The following is a 19917-nucleotide window of genomic DNA, read 5'->3' as shown; positions in this document are numbered from 1 at the left end:
ATTCTGGTAAATCTGAGGCGTGCACATCTAAGGATCAGCAGCCCCTCTAGTGACTGGCAAAACATAGTGACTGATAGGTTCTTATCAGCGTTCCCAGGTTTGCACCGAAAGAATTTCCATCTTGTAATTTGTCTCTAAAGTTATTCTGAGATCCTGTTGTCTTAGGTGAATGAAGCAGTGTCCAGACACGACTGTCTAGGGTGAAAGACTTGGGTTAAAATGGGTTATCTGCGGAAGCTTTTGCACTTTCTGGTTCAGAAGCCCTCCTTTCCTTCTGACTGGTAGTTGGCATTTGTGGGTGCCAATGCTTGCTGCTATAATCCCTTGTTCTTTGCTTTAAGCCAGTGTTTAATTGGAGTTAAATCTCAACTGACAGATTGCTTCCTGGCTGTGTGTTCTCTAGGACTAGCCCTGTCCGTCCCCATAGATTTTTTTCACCATTGAAGTTGTTTGTGACTTGTGGAGCAGGGATCGAAGCTTGTGTATGCAGTGCCTGGCACAGGGGTGTCCTGGTGACGTGGGTGCTGTGAAGCTTCTGTGGCACACACCATACCTCAGGAGAGGTGTTTCATGTAGCCTGCAGGCAGCTGCAGTGCTAATGGTGCTGCTCAGCTGTGACTAAGTGACTGCAGCTTGCAGCAGAGACTTCAGATAGTTGTTTGAGAAGAAACAGGAGCCATGGGGGAGAAACTTCAGGAGGGGAGGGCTTGGGGGCAACCTTGGAAGTGGTTTTATACCTGCTTGCTTCAAATAGGGCAATTGTGGTGTTCCAAAGGGGAGACTTAAATGTGAGAGAAACCACAGTTGCCTCTGACAGAGCCCTTTCTTGTTACCTGCAGCAGACGCCCTGTGAAACCTGGCTTTCCCCAGGCTCCACCAACATCTCTTTTTGCTGGTTCCTTCTCACTCAGGATGCCAGGCTGACTCCTCAGATCTGCGCAAAAGTCAGCGGCCCTGCAAGGCACAGGTCTTTGGTGAAACCTGTTGTTTGAGAGGATAAAACCAGTCCCTCAGACTTCACGTTCGCTGTGCCTTTGGAGTTTGCTCTTTGTCTGCCGTGTGAGTGTTTTCACTGCTGAGTGCTCTGGGTTGTTGCTGCTGGGAGGCCATGCTGCACGCTGTACTGATTACTGCTCTTCACTTCCCACAGGCAACACTTTTGATTGGTTTGGTGCTCTGGAGCCCAGGGCTGCCAGCACTTTCAGTCCCGCAGGGCCCTTCGGCTGTTAGATATCAGTTGGCTGAACAGTTGTTCATTATCTCATGTCTTGCAGGCTGTGAATTTTTTAAGGAGTACAAAGACCGGGATTACACAGCTGAAGGTCTCATATTTAACTGGAAACAGGTATAAAATGGGAAGCTGGGGGCTTTACTGCGCTTAAGCTTTGTTTTTTGAAACTCATGGCTTTCAAATCATGCTTTTTCTCTAACCAATTATGGTTTTTTGTTCTTGTTGGTTTCTACTTCCAGGATTATGTAGATGCCCCACTAAGTATCCCAGCCTCTCTGACCCAATCTCTGAATATTGATTGGAGCGAGTACCAGGTGAGCAAAGTAGGCATCTCTCTAGGAGGTCAGAGATTCAATCAGGAAGGATCATTAAAGATTTGAAAGCTGACTCGTTGCTGTTGCAGTAATCTGGTTCACTTCATACCATCCCAGTGGGAGTGAAGCTGCAGACTTGATTGTTCAGAATAGCAGTGGAAATCCTCTACCAAAAACTCTGTGGATTGGTGTGTCCCAAGGCAGCCGACTATAACATCAAATCTGTTTCTGTAGCTTGCATAAAGCTAGCAATCCATTAGGGAGAGACGTCGCTATTAAAGGTGAGGAACGTGCCAGGAAACTGCAAGCAGTGTTACTTGTTTGCAGTGTTAGTCAGGCACGGGGCTGCTGGACAGAATTCCTTGGCTAGGGAGAGCCTTGAGAGGGGTCAGCCCTCCCTTTCATGAGCAGCAGCCACATAACTAGGCAGCTTCTTAGTTTATCCTGTTACAGGAAAGGAGAAAATCAGAACTGACCGCATCTGCATTGCCCCTTACTGTGACAGCATCACCAATGATGATTGAACTCTTAGGTTTGCCCGAGGTTTACCTTGCTTCTCCCATTGTCTTGCACTAATTAGTGCGTACCATTTCACATGGTGGATCTGCCAGTCCTTCCAGGTTTTGGTAGGATTGGCCATGCTGGAGCGTGTTGTGCTCCTGCGCCCTGTGGCTGGAAGCAGCTCAGAACTAGCAGAGCTCCAAGTCCTCGGCCGGTGCTTGTTTGTCAGTGACGAAAATAATGCCAGTGCCAGCACAAGCAGAGTCACGGAAAAGCAGCTCGCAGTGTTGAAGCGCAGGCCTACAGGGACCACGGTTTGTTTATGACTAGAAACTTGTTCACTAAAGTACTGAGCAGCCAGTATTTTGAAAAGGTTATTAATAATTGAAGAGCGTGTAAGAAAATAGATGCAGAAGTGATCTGAGGACTGGAGAAGGTGCTGTGCTTAAAGCTGAAGTTCTCAGTCTGTTCAGCTAATCACAGGGTATTTTGGGGGTTGACTTGATTAATGTGTAAGTATGTTCACAGCACCGAGCCTGCCAGAGTTTGAGGAGTGTTTGGACAACGCTCTCAGACACGTGATCTGATTTTATTTTTTTGGAGTGGTCATTTGGGGACCCAGGAGTTGGACTCTGATCCTTGTGGGTCCCTTCCAACTCGGATATTCTATAATTCTATGAAAATACTGCTTCTAAAGCACCCTTCGGTCTAGGGAGGAAAAGCTGCACAGGAAGCAGTATCTGAAGTCTGAAATCAGGCATACAAATGAGGAAAGCAGTCTTGAATGTTATTTTTGAGGATTTGTCTTGGAACAGGCTGCCAAAGGAATGATGAACTGTCACCCTTAGATTAGGTGCTTTATTGGGCAGAGCTGTTGCCAAGCGCAAGCTTCGAGCTGTATATGGGGCAACTTAAAATTCCTGGTGTGTGGTGTAGAGAGAGAAACAGGACGGGATGATTCCTTCTGGCATCAGCACAAGCGAGCCTGCAGTGGGGCTGTGGGCAGCCCGCAGGGGTCACTTGCACCAAAAATGCTCAAGTTTTGGGGACGGGCTGCTGACCTTGGCCTGCCCGTCCCGTCCTGCTCCTTGCATCACGTCCGCAGCTGCACCGTGGCTGCTGAGCCACTTGGTGAAGCGCACGCGTGTGGGGGGCTGCAGAACTGGGTCAGGGCTCCGCAGGTGTTTGCCAGCTCGCTTCAGTCCCTCCGAGCGTGGGCTTTGGGGCTGCAGGCAGCAGGTTCTGTGCCAGCCAGGCAGGCAGTAGCCATGGCCTGTTGTTTTTTAATATTTTTTCCTGCCTGGCCTCTTGTCACAGAGGGCTTTTCTCAGAGGATGTGGGGAGTGGTTAGAGGACCAAGAGGAAAGCCTGTCACTGTAACACACGGCTGTGGAATCATTTCTCTGGATAGAGAAACCAAGAGCATAGCAAATGGAACTGCAAAGCAGCCTCTTGCTTACCATCAACTTTCCTCTTTTGGCACAGAGCTGGGACCTCGTGCAGCAGACGCAGAACTACCTGAAGCTGCTGATCTCTATCATCAATAGTGATGGTAAGGCAAACTCCTTGCCTCCTAGTAGTACAACTGGAGCAGTTGCTTTCCCTAGAAGCTGATAGTGTGGCTGTGGATCAGTTCCCAGTGCAGAAGAGCCTCTTTATGGAGAGCTTCACTTCTCTCTCTTCAGAACAGGGTGATGGTCCTAGAGTCTCAGGGCTCCAGCTCCCCTCTTAAAAGGGGGACTTGCTGATCCCTTGAAACCTCCCTCTTACAGAGATGGAAGGAGGTCTGAAAACTTTACCAAAGGTTTTACTGGTTTGAAACTAAAGAGAAGGTTTTTCCTTTCCTTGTTGACTCTCTTATTTGCTGTGTTTTGTCCCCCTGACCTGGATTCTCACATCCTTTATCATCACAGCCACCCCCTGAAGGAGGTACATTGCCCTTTGTTGGCATCCTGTTCCTAGCCACAGTGACTTTATACCAGCTGTGTTGGATAGGTGGAGCCATGGCTGGCTCTGCCCACCCAGCAAACTGCAGACTCTCCTGCAGTTACACTGGGACACGCTGCAAATGTTCTGGAGAGCGCAGCCGTTTGGTTCCCTGTGTGCCTCTGACCACGTTGTATCAGTGGGAAGGTTGGTGAGACTGAGAGAAAGTGGTCAGTTGGAGCAGGTTTATTTCTGTTGTGGGGATGGAGTGTGATAATGGGCTGCAACTGGAGGGGTGTATGCTTTGGGCAGCAAAATGATGCTCATACCCAGTGACTTCATGTCCTGAGCAGCTGTCAGAACCAGGACAGCACATCAGCCGGGGCTGCTGACAGCCCAGGACACTCTGAGCAATTTGTGGGCTGCCATATTCAAGACAAAATGTTCTGGCTTGGTGGCTCAGCTCTGTTGTTGAGCCCAGGCTGGGGAGATGGAGAATAGTTTGTCACTGCAGCTATGCCTTAAAGAAAAGTCACTGCTCTTGTTACAACATCTTTTTGTTTCCTTCTCCTTCCCACTCCCACCTGTAACAGACGACAGCGGGCTGCTGGTGCACTGTATATCCGGCTGGGATCGAACTCCTCTCTTCATCTCCTTATTGCGCCTCTCCTTGTGGGCTGTGAGTACCTGCTTCTGGGGGTGGTTGGTCAGAGGGTGAGCAACTGTGTCACCAGAAAGTGGTGCTGGAGCACTTACTGTTCCTTTTGCTCAGCCCGCCTTCAGAAGGGGGTGTGGATCGGGTTCGAAGCGGAGAGCAAAGATGCTCAGGGTTTGGAGCATGTGCTGTAACCATGAGGGTGTTCAGCTCGTGCTGGAGGCAGAGCAAGCTCTGGGCACCTTGGTTCATCGTGCCAGCTCTGTGTAGATCATGAACACCAAGCCCTAGTCCCCAGGGCTGCTGCCTGAAGGCGCTCTCTCCTTTGCTTTGCAGGATGGGCTGATCCACGTGTCCCTGGAGCCGTCTGAGATTCTCTACCTGACAGTGGCCTATGACTGGTTTCTCTTCGGGTAGGCACGCTGAGGTTTATTTGTTTATGTAACCCTGCACAGCAGGGGAGAAGCCTTCAGAGGGTCACCTTTGGTGTTTGCTCACAGCCCAAGGTAGATGGTGGGGCATCTCTCACTGAGCTGTGACAAAAAGAGGCTAACGCATTTTTATCTGGAGGATTAGTCAGCTGGCTGCCCTTGATGACTTGTGTTGTTCTCATTCTGTTTTCTGGTGAGTGACTGACCTCCCTCCCTTGCTCTCTTTCCAGGCACATGTTGGTCGATCGACTCAGTAAAGGAGAAGAGGTGAGTGTCCCGTCTGGGGCAGTGCCTCAGCATCGCTTTCTGCTCTCAGGGTACTTGTTTAAGGTAGCAGTGTTCATTGTCTGCCTCGTGGTAATATCACTGGTTCGGATGGGTTCTAAAAGGGTTGTTCAGGTGCTGCAGATGTGAGGTGGGAGCCCTGCCCTGTCGCTTCCTTCTCCATAAGGTGTGAGACTGCTTTTCTGGTGGTTTGGTTGGTGGGTGTCAGTCCTGCTGCTTCCCCACAGTGCCATTATTGGCCCCTGGTGAAAGGCTGCTAGGGTTTGCTGTTCAGCTCAGCAAGGAAGAGAGAGCCTGAAGGTGTGTGACTCCTGGGAGCTTGGAAATAAGCACACGAGACTACACAGTTTTGTCCTGTGTGCCAGCTCTGCTGTATGGGGGCTGCAGCTGCACGTGGCTTGTGTGCTGCTACAGGCTGGTGGGGCCGCTTGTGCTGGTTCTAGGGTGTGTGTCTGGCAGTGCCCAGATGGGTCTGGGAGGCAGTTAAGATTAGTGGGTTAATTCTGTTCAAATCAAAGCAAAAAAAAAAAACAACAAAACAATGATTGCTCTGACTGTAGTTGCAGTACATTGCAATGTCATTTTTGGATAGAGATCAAGAGGTGGGAAGTGTGCCTAACCCCACAGCTAATCCCCTGCTCCTCAGACTCTAGCCTCATTAGGGAATCCGTGCCTCTGAACAGTGTCACACCCCTTGGAGAAAGCAGAGCTGGAGCTCTGGCCTGTTTTCCACCTTTCGGGGGTTCAGGACCCCGTATGAGTATCACTCACCCCAGTCGTCAGCTGGGTTTGCTGCTTACCTGGATGTACAAACAGCTGCTGGGGCCGGGGCTGCTCTGTTCTGTGTTGGTGGCATGTGCTGTGTGCTTGTGGTGTGCGTGCAAGGTGTCGATAAGGAGACCTGTCACGCACCTTCGTTTCTGTGGCAGGGAACAGAGGGTCGGTTTTACAAGCAAGAGAAGGGCAGGGATGGGATGGTGGCAGCCTGTGGCACCTGGAGTCTGGTAGCTGCAGATTTCTGGCTATCTCCTTCCTGCCAGCACCTCCCCACCAAGATAAGAGGCTGCACGAAGCCTCGGGTTCATTCCTGAACAGCTCTTCTCTCTCCCTTTGCTCAGATTTTCTTTTTCTGCTTCAATTTTCTGAAGCACATCACCTCTGAGGAGTTCTCTGCTGTGAAGTCACAGAGGTAAGGAGCCTCTGCTTGCTGCTGCATGGGCTGCAGAGCCAGGGAGCTTGTTAGTGCCATTCCTTTGGGGAGCTGGAGGCCCTGGTGTCCTGGCCCAGATTTCTTTAATTTATTCTGCACTCTGAAGGCTGCAAAACGGGGCCGAGGCTTGTGAGGTGCCACGATGTGCTCTGAAAACCTGTCCATGCTGAAACGTGCTCTCTGCTTAATGATTATCCATGGCTGCTTTAGCACAGACGAGCCCAGAGATGTGGGCTCTGGCTGGAGCAGGGCTGTTAAAGGTTAACCCCCTAGTTTAAGAGGGGCAGAGGGGAACATAGCCCACTCTGGAGGAGGCTGCGGGCTCCGAGGTATCAAGTGACTGCCTGCAGCCTGTCAGAACACAGAGTTTGTGGGTTGGGGCTGTTCAGAGAGCTCCCACCGGCCCCATCCCCTCCCCTCTGTCCCTGCACTTCCCGCTGCTCCGACTCACTGCGCAGGGACCTGGCTGTGGCCAGCCTCCCCGCAGCGCTGGAGATTGCCCGAGGTAACCCTGTCTTTTCTTCCCCCAGGAGGAAGAGCTTGTCACCTGGCTTCACCCTGGAGGAGATCTGCATGCTCAGTGAGTGCCGCCGCTGAGCATCAGCACCCTGGGGTGCTGGTAATGGTTGGGCGCTCAGGGCTTGGGTTCCCAGCACCAAGGGGATTGCACAGGGGAGTGCTTCCCTTGGGGCCTCGCAAGCACGAGGCCCTAGGGCAAATAGAAAGGGTATTGCTTGAAGGGGGGAGAGAGTCAGCGAGACCTGGCTGGTCTTCAGGCAGCTGTTTTCTTCTTTCTAGAGCAGAGAGACCGAGGCAGCACCACGAGCCTGAGCAGCGACTTCTCCCTGGGGATGGAGAGCTCCCCCGGAGCAGCCGGGAGCTTCACCTACGAGGCCGTGGAGCTGATGCCAGCAGGAGCACAGGCCCAGGCAGCATGGTGAGGAGATGATCGCTCAGTGGGCTGCAGAACAAGAGGGGCAGGCGCTGAGCACTGTAGAAAAGATGCCTCTGATATCTCTCACCATCCAGGTCTGCTCTCTGCAGCATGGATTCTCTACAGTGGGGGGAGGAATTTGGCTGTCAGAGGCTTTGCCACAACTTGTTCTCAGTTCTTCTGCGCCAAGAACTGGAGACCACCCCATGTTAGTGACCATGTTAGGCTTCTGCAAGGGTGTTCCTCAAGTTTGCTTTCTTTTCCCCCCCCCCCCACCCTTCGCTGTTACATTTAATCCAGAAAGGATTTCATTACTTTTAAAAGCTCGCTCTGAACTACAGGAGGAATGGCATTTGGCAGCAGCCTCCCCAGGGAAAAGAGGAGGCAGAAAGCTTCGTTTCCCTTAAAATGAAATTTAGTTTACAGAAGAGGTTAAAGGAGGGTACTGCCTGAGTTAGCGGCAGGTGGACTGGGTGGCCAAGAATCTCCCCTATACTTAAGCCCCTCTAACGTGAGGTGTGTGAGTGGGAGCAGGGTGCTGTCTGCAGTGCTGCTGTGGGATGATACTTCGGGGGGAGAACATGAAATTCTCAGTGCTCCCTGTTGGTAGAGGGTCACGTAGGAGATGCCTGGGGGTGCTGGTGGCTGTCTGTAAGTGGGGACTGGGGAAGGTGTAGGGTGAGTGCTCTGGGACAGGCATGATTGCTTGTGGGGTTTCTGGTGCTGTTTGGGGATTCCAGAATCTTTCCGTAGGGTTGCCCCTCTCAGTTTAATTTTTCTCTCCTCTCCCTCAGCACATGTGAAGATGCTATTTTATATTGCAATTATTTTAAATTAAATCTGGGTTGTGCTGGAGGCAGCTGGAAGTCCTCTGGGACCGAGCCTGCAGCCATGCTAGTGGCAGCAGCCTTTCTAAAGCACTTTGAGAGTCAATTTATAAAACACTGAAGAGGGGAAGAGGTAATCTTAATGAAGAATCCCCAAAACGGTGAAAGGGACCCCCAAACTGCATTTGCCAAGTGTCCATCGCAGAGTCCTCCTTAACACACAGAGTATACCTGTCTGCAGCACAGTGAGTGCAGGAAATAGGGAACAACTTTCCACTTGTCTGGCTGCAGGGTAGGAAACTGGAAGCATTGACACTGCTCCGGAGTGCTCAGGACATGCAGACTAGATGCTGCAGCCCAGACTAGATCCCACAGCTCAAACCCTACACGTGATCTCAGGATATGAGGTGGTCAGAGCATGCTGCAAGACATTTGATGCACTTGTACGTATCAGGGCTTGCTTTTTTGATGTGTGTTCTAATTCTAGTTTGTTTTTGCTCCAGTAGGAGCCATCAGGTTGTGCTGGGGCTGGCTGCCAGTACCACACTGGTGGTTTGGGCCCGTGCTGTGGACATGAGCACAGGGAGGGGAAGGTTGTGAGCCTTGCCACAAGTGTTTAGTGAGGGAACTGGGCACGGACGTCCTCCTGCAGCTTGTTGTGGCTGTGTAGTCTGGAGAACAGGTAGAGCTTGCTGTAAGCATGGTGATCGACAGAGAGCTGGGCTGTGCCTAGCATAAGAGGGGAAGAGGAGAGGAGGTTTCTTTGTGTTGCCCTGAACACAAGTGGGCTCAAGGTCTCCTTGCATGGAGAGGCATTTTGTTTGTTAGCTGTACGAGCCTGTCTCTGCGGGCTGTTCTTGGAGATGTTGGCAGCTATGATAACATGAGATGAATAATGCTTGAGAGAGGCTGTGGTGTGATATTTGAGGGTGGACACACTTCAAGAAGTGAAGGGAGGTATCATGCTTCCCACTGTACAGTGAGCCTGTCTTTAGCTGCACTTGCTGACAGTTCTTGATCTCAGTCAAAGTTAAGGGGCCCTTTTCAGGAAGAACAGCATCTTCTCTTTGCATTAATTTGCCTTTTTTTTTTTCCCTACTTACTTGTGTATACAACAATATCTTTACCCGTTTCACTGTGACATCAGAAGGGGAAAAAATCTTGGGACTTTTCCAGGGGGGAAAAAAACATATAAGAAAGTAGAACCTCCTGAATGTGGAGCAGCAGCAACGTGGATTAGTTCCAAACGTGTGTGCTTGTTCGGCATGTACCTGGACAGTAATGTGAGCTGAGACCTGGTGCAGCAAAGGACAGTGAATTGTGCATGGGTCCGAATGCACTGGCTAGAAAAGAAGCCAGAGCAGTTCTGGGCTGTCAGCACAGACAGGAAGAGGATTGAAATGCACCAGAGAGATTGTCAGTTCCGAGCGTGTGGTCAGTGTAGCGGTGTCTAAAGGAAATCGCTAAAAGGGAAAACAACACTGGTGTTGTGTGCTCGCCACCCTCATCAGTACACAAAAACGCCCACCTGGGCCGGGCTCCTCGGCTGGTACACTCTGCAGAGTTTGAAGCAGATTGAAATGGTCTTTCCCTGCTGGGAGGCCCCTTGCTTGAGGCGTTTTTACAGCTAGACTAAACAAAGCACTCGCTGTATGTGTGTGGGCTGATGCATTCTCCTGTCTCTGATTTCCAGGTCACGTGGATGGTGATCTATAAAAGAATGGGCTAAGATGTGTTGAGCTCGGCGTGCCCCCATCCCTCAGCCGTTGCCTGTGACTCACTGTTCCTTGGGAAGGGGGGGAGGCGGGCTCAGGGCGAGCAAGAGTTTTTAGCTGCTGGGGTAAAATCTGGTCTGTTGTGGCAAGAGTTCCTAGCTGGGGAATGTGAGAGAGCCAGCTTTCTCACCCAGGTTCTCCATCCCACAGGAGGAAGAGCTGTGCATCATCGCCGCAAGCTGTGCTCTGGAGCAGGGCGCAGCAGGCTGAGGACAGGCTGCCTTCAGCGGGGATGGTCGAGGTGAAGTCCTCCAGCTCCTCCTCCTCAACGCATTCTGATAACTTCCTGAGGATTGGAAGCAGCCCGCTGGAGGTGCCCAGATCCAGGTGAGATGGGATGAAGCAGAGCGTTTCTCAGCAAAAGGAGAGTTGGATAAAGTGCTGGGATGCCTCTGTGTAGCTCAGAACCACAGAGCACGTGGGTTTGTACCTACCAACAGGCCTGTTCCTCACTAACCCACCCATGTGGGAAATGCTTGCCACTAAACACCAACTCCTGCCTCAGCCCACTTAGAGGAGTGAGGAACTGCCAATAACAGCTGGGTGTTTGTTCTGCCTGTCCTCGGTGCATGCCTCTACTCCACAAGGTCTGGCTTCTTGGCATCCTGCATGCTTGGATCTCACAGCACTCTGTCAAATGCCCCCACAGGGATTTACAGTGGTTGGAAGGAAACATTTCAACCCAGGCAGACCTCGCTCTGCACCTGTCCAGTCCCCTTTTCCCTCTGCTGACGTTTCTGACATTGTGGGGTGAAAATCTGGGTGTTGGTGGAAGCAGAGGTTAGGATCAACTGGGAGCAAGCTGCAGGTGCTGTGCCAGCCCAAAGGGTTCCTCCTGCAAGGCTGCGTTTTGCAGCTGGGAGGTGGGGACCCTGGGCTTAATCTCATGCCATAACAAAGGGTGTTCTGGCACTCTTCTGAAGCCTGATGCTGTGGCAGGGCAAAGTAGAGCGGTGAGCTAAGCTAGGGAAGAAAGAGCAGAGCCTGTGGAGCAAACACCATGTGCTGAGACCGACAGGGGGATAAAGAGGCTCTTAGATAAGAGGTTGCTGTTAATGGCATCAAACGCTTGTGTTGTCTCTGCAGGTTTTCTGATGAGTCTTTTTCTAGTGATTCCCTTCAGAACAGCCACCAGCCAAATTTTAGTACATTCTCATCACATGCAAAACAGTGACAAACAAGTAAGGCACTGAACATTTGTAAGACTTCTTAAAAAGCTTCTTGATTCCAGAAAAGAATCATTGTGACAGTTTTCGTAAATGACAGTGCCTGTTCTCCCCAGGGAAACAGATCAGTGGGATGTTTTCCAGTTGTTGCTGGAGCCCACCTCTATGTACTCTGAAACAAGTCTCCCAAGAAGGAAGCAAAATCCCAGAGAGGAAGCAGCTTGTTTTGGGGTCTGCTCTTGTTCCTAGCAGCAATGCCACTGTTCCTGCGTGTGGTCTCGAGCCGTTCCCAAGACGTAGCAAGCTGCGTGAAGTGCCTGGTAGCAAGCCTGCAGCAGTGCTGTGGCAGAAGCTGCTCATAATGCTTCAGCTGCACTCTGCTCTCTGAAAAGAAAGAAGAATCAGAGTAGGCAGAACAGCTCCGCAGGAAGGGGGGGATGAGCACAGCCCCTGGGATTTGTGTTCCTGGGGCTCAGAGCTGATAAAGCCAGCAATTATCTTCCCTCTGGCTGTGTCTGGACGAGGTGTCTATATGGTTTTGGATGTTCAGTGCCCACTGCTGTCAGGTGCTCGGACCCAGCGTCCCCAGGGCTCATGGTGGGGAAGCTTGTTACTTCCAAAGCCAGGGTCCCAGGGGATGGCTTTTCACTGTGCCCAATAAGTAACTCTTGAGAAGAAGCTGCAGTTCCCTCATTGTAAGAAGTAAATGTTCTGTGAATTCCACTCTAAGCGTTTCTTTCTGACCTTTATGCCAGCTTCTGTCATGACACAAAGCCTTTGCTTCAGCACAGCGAAGGTGCATCAGTACATCCCCAGCCCATGTTGACTTTTATGAGCAAGGCAGCATGAAAGGCTGAGCTGGAAAAAAAAAAAGTGCATGAGAGGAAATAGAAGATAAAAGAGGACGCCACTGCAAGGCCTGAAACCAAGGGGATGGGAGAAGGGAATCATTTGTGAGGCCAAAGCAGTGAAGTCAGATGTATGCAAGGGTGGTTAACCTGCTGTGCTCCTGCTGGGTGGAGGTGGGGTGTGCACCTTCCACCTTCTTCTCCATCTCTGGTGTCACCTGGGTTTCCTGTGCTCCTCTCTGTGCTGGCTAGAGGAAGTAAGTGTGGAGACCCTGCCAAGAGTGGGTGGAATTGTCAAGGCAACAGCTGAACTGAGCTTCTCTTTCAAACCAAGTCTTCTGGCACAGTTACCCTCCGTTGCCTCGCAGCCTCTTGCCAGATCAGCCAGACTCGGGTCCCTGCCCTGTCTGCCCTCCCTGGGATAGCACTGTAACAGCTCTGCTAGCTGAGGGCTTGAGCAGTGCGTTGCCTTGTTAGCTGAGGGGGCTTGCACCTTTTGGGGCCTGAGCACGGTATGTTTGATCTCTGGAGAGATGTCACTCAGCGTGGCTGTGTCAGTCTGAATTCACACACAACCTGGTGCAGGTGGTGGATGTCACAGCACCTCAGCCACCATCCTCCACCTGGAGGGAAAGGCAGAGTCCTGTTTTGTGTGGAGAAGGAGTGTCTGTGGTGGGAGGAAGAGTTAAATTCTCTCCCTTCCCCCCCTTGAACAATGAAGGACTGGGATGGGAAGGCTGGAGCACAAAGACTAATCATGACGCTGAAAATACCTTTATCTCTCCAGCGCTGCTGCAGGGTAACACCCCAGGCTCTTAAGATGAAGAAACTACTGTACTTGACTTCCTAATCCTGGTTGTGTGGCCATAGCAACAAACCACTTAACCACTGCAGCAGCAGTAGAGGAAAAGTGGTTGCTTGTAAAATGCCAGCAGGCACCCCTCAGGCAATTCACATAAACAGTCCAGCCGTGTGCTGGCAGGCAGGGGAGCTCAGCAGGGGACGGGAAGGGAAGGCAAGCTGAGAGACGAGCAGCTCCTGGGCACAGGAGCCAGGGTGTCCAAGGGAAAGAGTCCCAAATACCAGGGGAGCTGGTAGGAGCTCACCGGTCCGAGTCCTGCTCTCATCCAGAGGTCGCAGGTACCTGCACGACCTGGGTGATTCTCATCAGGCCAAAGCAAACTGGAATGCCAGACCCACAGCTTATCCCAGTGCCATGGTAAAATCACATCTGCTGAGGGCAAACATGCATGAAAATACTGCACAGAGTATTTGCAGGGTAGGACACGGTGCATCTTGTTCTACAAACCGACAGCTCCTGAGTACAGCTGATAGAGTGTGCTGGCTCTAACTCCCTGCGTGTGAGTGAGCAGTGTCACATGCAAACACGGGGTATGGTCTGCAAGCCACTAATGGTCTGCGCATCCCATGACACTGCAGAAAACCCCTGTATCTGTGTCAGGGATTTAGTGCGTGTGCACACGCCGCTAATGTGGATTAGCAGATGGATAATCTTTGATTGAATGTGCTTTTGCTAAGTCGATTAAACAAAACCCAAAGTACTGCGGTTTGGAGAGTTGAAATCTGCAGGATTTAAACCGGGGGGGAACTGCTCCGGTCAACAGTCAGGGAGAAGACCCGCAATGAAAGGGCAGCAATGGTTCAGATGTGAGTGGAGGGAGTGCGGGGAGGGACAGAGAAGCTGCTGTCCCTTGGTTTGGGGTCTTTCTGATAGTGATGAGACTGCACGTCTTGCTCCTTACATCCACCTGGCTTGGCAGCTGTATCTGCGAGGTGGTAGCAGCTGCAGGAGGACAGCAATCCTTTAACAGAAGGTTTTCTGGCACTACTGCACGATCTGACCACAAACCAGGCTCGCCAGGCCCCTGGCTGGCAGGTGAGAGCGCCGCAGTCCCAGGTGGTTGTGCTGGCAGAGCTGCGGGGCTGTTAGGGCACAGCACAGCCCGCAGCCAGCGGGCTGGGATCCAGCCGGGGCCGTCGGTGCCAGGCGCTCCTCGCCAACTGCTCCCACGCACAGGAGGGACCGGCTGCCCTCTGCTCAGGCTGCCCCAGCCCGCCCGTGCGCACGGTGCCTTCTTAACACTTGGTTTCGAGGCGCAGAGCGCGTGCTGGCAAATGAGCTGCTGCCCAAATGCCTCCCAAACAGTCCCGGGTGTGTAGGAACGGGGCAGGTGAGCCGGGGCAGGAGGAGAGCCGAGCTGCTGGGCACTTGGCGCTCGTCTCGCTTACGTATTCGGGCACGGAAGGATCCCCGCTCGTCGCTGTGCCTCCGGTGTTGGCTCTCCTCCGGTAAGCGGGTGGCTGTGGGCTCGGAGAGACTCCATTCCGTGCAGCATGTTGCATGGGAAGCGCTGACCTAATTACAAGGAACCATTCCAGGCGAGGAATTGCCAGTTTGCGGCCCGCTAAAGGTCCTTCCTCGTGTGAAGGAACAGCTTGCAGCTCATCTCTGTTTTGTTAATCTAATTCTGTTAATTTTGCACTTTTGAGGGAGTTTCTTCCCACTCACGGACCTGAAGAGGTGGGTGTGTGAAGCTCACTTTCATTCTCTTTCTGTCTGCCGTTAGATGTCTGTGGCAGATACGGCAACTTGAAGCCTTGCTGTATCTCCCTGTTCCCAACCGTGTCAGCTTTGCCATAGTCACCTGGCTGCTTTGCTCTGCCCCCCGGCTAGCCGGCCTCTGGCACGGCCGTAATGCGTTGCAGACCTGTTGGCCCTACAGGCCTGGGGCCCCAGCACCCACAGCTCACACTGGGGCATCAGCAAAACCCTTTTTGGGCCTCAGCAGCAAGGTTTTACCAGGAGACTTCAGGGGCAGAAATACCAGGGACATTTTCACCTCTGGCACTGTCTTCCCTGCCCCTCTCACCCAGCCCCTGCTGTCTTCTGGGGCTGTTCAGGGTGCTTGTTGCTTGTGACACTTCCCCAGGAGCCTCCCTTGAGACGCAAAGGGGGATAGAGAAAGGCTGCCATGGTGTTGTATCTCTGGCTGGGCTCAGCTGTTAAGGCCAGGAGAGAAAACCTGGCCTCAGTGCACAGCCGATCAGTTTATTCAATTAATCATCAAGTGTTTATTCTGCTGCAGGGAGGTGAGAGGCAGAATCAGCTGACTTGATCTCCTGGGCTCCTGTGCTGTGAGGTTAGATGGAGCTTGATGAATTCGGAGCTGCCCGGAGCAGCACGGAGGGGAGGACGAAGTGAAGGGGGGGACGAAGCAGCGCGTGCTGTCGGGCAGTTGGGCACTGATGGGCTCGGTCAGGCAATTTCTGGGGGCTGTGCTGTCAGGTTTGCACAGCTGCGTGGTGGAGACGGGGACCCCAGAAGGGTTAGAGGGCTGCCGAACCACCAAGTCCATCTTGTAGGAGGGATGTGATGCTTTCATCATATCCCCCCTGTTCCTTGCCTGTCAAAGAACAGATCCAAGAGGTGACTTGATGCACCTCTTGGCGGTGGTGTAAGATTGGTGTGGTCTCAGCTGACAGCCAGGGAAGGTGAGCCAGCAGCTGGGAGCTGGGGCCACACACCCAAAGGAGGAAAAATTTGCTGCTCAGCTTTGTCACAGACTCACCTGCCCAGTGTGATTGATACTGGGCAGTGACACTTCTGCTGTCCCTGAGCCCTGGATCACGTCTTGCTCCTTTGTTTGCCATGTGAGCAGTCTCCTTGGCACCCCCTGATGCTACTCACTCCCTTCAGGAGTGCTGCAGAGCTCTGTGCGGCTCTCTTCATCTACACCTGGAAATCCTTCGTACCCAAGCCCATCTCCACCTGTTCCTGCTGCCCAGGCTTGCCATCTTCACAGCCTTTTTTTTTTTTAACCTGTCCCCAGGCCTGTCCTGTTTGGCGACTCATTACTGTCCTGATGGTAACGCTGTCCGTGTCTGTTTTCTCTCTTGCCCGTAGACCTCTTCACTGCTTTAGCTCAAATTCTGGGCACCGCGCGTGTAGCCAAACTGTTCCTATTTTTCCTGTCTGGCTGTGCAGCCCTCTCAGGGGAGGTGAGAGCCTCTTCTTGCCTGTGTGCTGAAGCAGTGTTCCTCCAGTCCTCGTGTGCTTCTCCCCGGCTTTCTGCACTGTTCCTGCTGTGCTTCCAGCGTCGCGCTGTGCTCTGGGCCCCAAGTGCTCTGCCTGCTCTCCTCTGCTTCGTCTTGCAAAGGCAAGGAGAGGGGAGATGTCAGTGAAAAACTGCTCCATTTCCTTTATGAATTCTTCATGTTCCAGGGAAGCTTAGCCCTGCCTGATCTCTGACAGTGTGTTCTACTGTTCCACTTCCAAGGTGGGAAGTGCCCTCATTCCTACATGCTCTAGTGTCCTCCCCAGTGACCGACGCTCGCAGCCCCCCTCTGAGCCTTGCTGGGTTCACCCGGCAGCCTCAGGACGGGGGCTGTGCAAGGCTCAGCTCTTCCAGTTCCTGCTGCGATGCCTTGCTGGAGCCTGAACTCACAGACAGCGAGCTGTGGGACTGCCCCTGCTGTCTGCATCCACCTCGGGGCCCTATTGCTGACCTCTGGGGCTTGTATTGATCAGCCTGCTTAAATGCCAGGCTGGGGATTAGATCTGGAGCACAAACAGCTTTCCCCCTCTGCATTCCCCCTCTCACACCGGTCTTGCTGAGGCCCTCCTGGCTGCGGGAGATCCTGCATTCCTCGCCGTTGCCCTGGTCTCTCGGGGAGCAGCTGCAGTGCGCCACTGCTATTCTTAGCTGCCGAGACGGCGTGCGAGTACCTGGCCTGGCGGAGCTGGAGCTGGAGCTCTCGCACTGCTCGCTGCCCGGCAGATCTCAGATAAATTATCCAGAAGATCTTGGGAGTGTGTAATTGAGTATCTCTGCCACTGGCTGTGCTTGCAGCAATGTACGCTCTGCTGTGCAGACGGGCACAGTAATTGCTCGCTCCCCCAAAGCCGAGAGCTCCGGGTTCGTCTCGAGCGCTTGTGCCTGCTCCTGGGGGATTTTGGAGGGACGCCTCAGGTTTGCTTGTCAGATTTCGTGCTCCCTCCTTTCCTGGCAGGAGGTTACGTATTGCAAACAATTACCTCCCCCCTGGCTGTTTTTCTTACCCTAAAGATGTTTTGCCACCGGGCTGCTGGCACAGCCCACCCTTCTGCCACGGGGCTGGAAAAGCCTGCAGGTGCCCGAGGGGCAGCGACCAGCTCTGCTCAGAGCTGCTGGCGGGGCCTTGGGACTGACCTCCTCTCTAAGGGCTGCGGACCAAGGATCTCTGAATCTCCCTCAGCAGCAGCCCAGTCGCAGTAACAATTCGCCGTCACCCTGGGAGCTGAAATGAGCTCCAGGTGGATGTCCCCTGTGCAGCGCTGCGTCCGCATCTCTGAGGGATTTGGGGCCGCCGCACCTCGCTGACGGGTCTCACTGTCCTGCATGGCCACCTGCTTCTCGCTGGCTTTGTCCTGTCCGGCCCCGGGGGCACTTCTGCTGCTTTGTCTGCCCCGGCCAGCCCGGCTCTCCCCGCGCTTTCAAAGGAAAGGCTTGGCCGGGGGCCGAGCTGCACGCTGCGCCCTGGTCCCACGGCGTCAGAGCCGCTGGCACGGGCGCTGCTGGCAGCCGTCCCCGCGCGTCCCTGGCAGCGGCGTTAGGGGAAGGCGTGTGGCTGAGCGACCCGACTGACTGCAGCGTCTCCCTCTCTCTCTGCCCCAGATCGGCCGACCATTCCCTGCCCGGATCTTCCGTTTCCACAGACTTTGGCAGCTGGCAGATGGTGACAGGGTGTGGCAGCATTCGGGAGCAGGCGAACCTGAGCGCGGACGCCTCTCTCCCTTGCAGCTTCCCGGATGAGTTCCCTAGCACTTGCCTGTAAGTGTCTCAAACGCAGGATCCGTCCCCTGGGGGCTGTCGGCGAGCGCTGGAGCTTTGTCACCCTGCTGCTTTCGAAGAAGCCTGGGAGCCCGTAACAAGCTGTCCCGTCTCTGCTGCCTTGACGCTTTCCATCTGCAAATTCTGTCACTGAGAAATTCTGGCACCGAGCGCGCTCTGGTTGTGCTGGACTGTGAAAGAAACCGGCTTCTTCTCTGCCAAGCTGCTTTCTGCACGAGGTCTTTCTCTCTCTTTCCCCCAAAACAGCGAATTTGGGCATAAATCTGGTGCAGCTGAGGATGCGCGCTTGTCGGGGCAGGACCGGTGGCCCAGCCCTTCTTGCTTTTGGATCTTCTACATCTCCCTGCTGGGTTCAGAGCCTTGCTGCGGTGGGAGAGGGGCTTTTATTCCATCTGACCCCATGCAGCAGCGGCATTTGCAGGCGCTGCACCCTGCCTGGGCAGCAGAGCCCCCGCGTCCTGCTGCACGGTGCTGTGCTGGGAGGCACACCTCCCTCCCCAGGCTGAAAGTCACCTCTGCAGAAAGACGGGAGCTGAGCTTTAATTGCTGTGAGAGGAGAACCTCGGCGTGTGCCTTCAGGCTGCAAGCTCTCAATCACGGAGCTGAAATGGCAGCTGAGGGCCGGCCGCTAGCTAGCTGGGGCTGCGGGCTGTCCTGCAGAGCAGAGCAGAGCTGCTTCCCCGAGTGATGGTGAATTTAGAAGACCCGTGAATTGGCTGGGTGGGGAATCACTGGGGATGTTGGGCACGGCTTGGCTGGGTGATGATTCTCCCTGCTGCTTTGGGACACGCTGCACTGCTCCTGCGGCTGTCTGGGGAATCAGAAGGGACCGAAGAGCATGTGGCTGAAGCAGTGACTGCCTTGCTGTCCCCTGAGCCTGGCTGTGCTAGGTGGCTGCTGCTCAGCACCGAGAGTCGTTGCCACCCTTCTTGGAGCTGGAGCTAACGCCAGGACAGGGAATTGTGGCAGAGATGTGCAACTGAAGTTGGGCTCTGCAGCACTGAAGCTGCCTGTGGGCTCTTCTAGCTTGGAGTCAGCCAGGTTCAAAAGGAGGGGACGGCGGTGCTGCTTCTCCCTGGGGCGTGCAGCAGGTGCTGCGGGTGCTTTGCCCTGCTCAGCTCTTCGCTGCGGGGTGCTGTGCTCGTGGGCTGGGGACTGCTTGGCTGCAGGGCTCAGGAGCAGGCTGCTGCTTGGAGGGGAACACAAGGATCTCGTGCCAAGCCTGACCCAGGGCTTCTTCTCTCTGCTCTGCCCATCGGTGAGATTTTAGAGATTCAGTTCCAGCTGAACAGCAGTCTGGGGTGAAGGTGCGCTTCTTGCACCCTGCTTCCCTGTGCTTGTGTGGGGCTTCTCAGGGTTCTCATGGAGCTGGGGCTCTGGCCATCTCCTCTGGTCCTGTGCCCCCCGCCAGGGGCTGTGCAGCAGGGCAGGGCAAGGGGTTTTTGGCCAGGACACGTGCCTGGCTTTGCTCTTGGACCTCGGCACCGAGGTGGCCCTGAGCTGTCGGGGGCTGGCAGCAGCCAGCTGGCCAAACCCGCGCCTTCCAGTCTCTCACTCTCTGAAAGAAGCTGTCTGAGCACACAGCCTGCCCTGGGCAGAGGTGTGAAAACCAGGAGCTGCAGGACCTAATTCCACTGCCTGCTCTCGCTTACCTCTCTCACCTCTGCGCCTGCCATTTGCGATCGCTGAGCTGGGCACGCCAGCCAGCCCTGCTTTCCTGCAGCTTATTTTTAATACTCGCAGGTTGGTGAGCTCTGCCTTCTAATTAGCTTACCAAAAAGCATCCTTTTTTTTCTGTGTTTGGAGACGTTGCCTTTCTACTTTGCCCTCTGGCTTCTCCTTATTATCAGGCGCTGTAAACACGGGCCGTGCTGCCTGCCGCAGCCCCGCTCGCTGTTTACAGCCCTCCCACCGCATCCTCTCGCTGCCGTTTCCGGACTGGAGCTGCTGGCTGTGGGTGGT

The 19917-nt window shown here is 53.8% G+C and overlaps 1 protein-coding gene across 2 annotated transcripts in view; it reads left to right on the top strand.

The window, feature by feature from the left end:
* The window catches only part of MTMR14 (myotubularin related protein 14), a 29822-nt gene that overhangs the window by 8805 nt on the left and 1100 nt on the right, over positions 1-19917 (top strand). The window contains exons 8-18 of one of the 2 annotated variants that reach the window (XM_027467348.3): positions 1275-1345; positions 1471-1545; positions 3532-3598; positions 4566-4651; positions 4964-5040; positions 5289-5325; positions 6462-6532; positions 7084-7133; positions 7352-7490; positions 10240-10416; positions 17779-17934. In XM_027467348.3, the coding sequence (XP_027323149.3) occupies positions 1275-1345; positions 1471-1545; positions 3532-3598; positions 4566-4651; positions 4964-5040; positions 5289-5325; positions 6462-6532; positions 7084-7133; positions 7352-7490; positions 10240-10416; positions 17779-17934 (1006 nt within the window). The remainder of the gene's footprint in view (positions 1-1274; positions 1346-1470; positions 1546-3531; positions 3599-4565; positions 4652-4963; positions 5041-5288; positions 5326-6461; positions 6533-7083; positions 7134-7351; positions 7491-10239; positions 10417-17778; positions 17935-19917) is intronic. The other variant, XM_027467349.3, reaches the window with a different exon arrangement.

This window comes from Anas platyrhynchos, chromosome 13 (assembly GCF_047663525.1).
Source record: "Anas platyrhynchos isolate ZD024472 breed Pekin duck chromosome 13, IASCAAS_PekinDuck_T2T, whole genome shotgun sequence".
In the NCBI taxonomy this organism is placed as follows: domain Eukaryota; kingdom Metazoa; phylum Chordata; class Aves; order Anseriformes; family Anatidae; genus Anas; species Anas platyrhynchos.
Note: the sequence above shows the minus strand (reverse complement) of the source record. Positions and strands in the feature narration are given on the sequence as shown.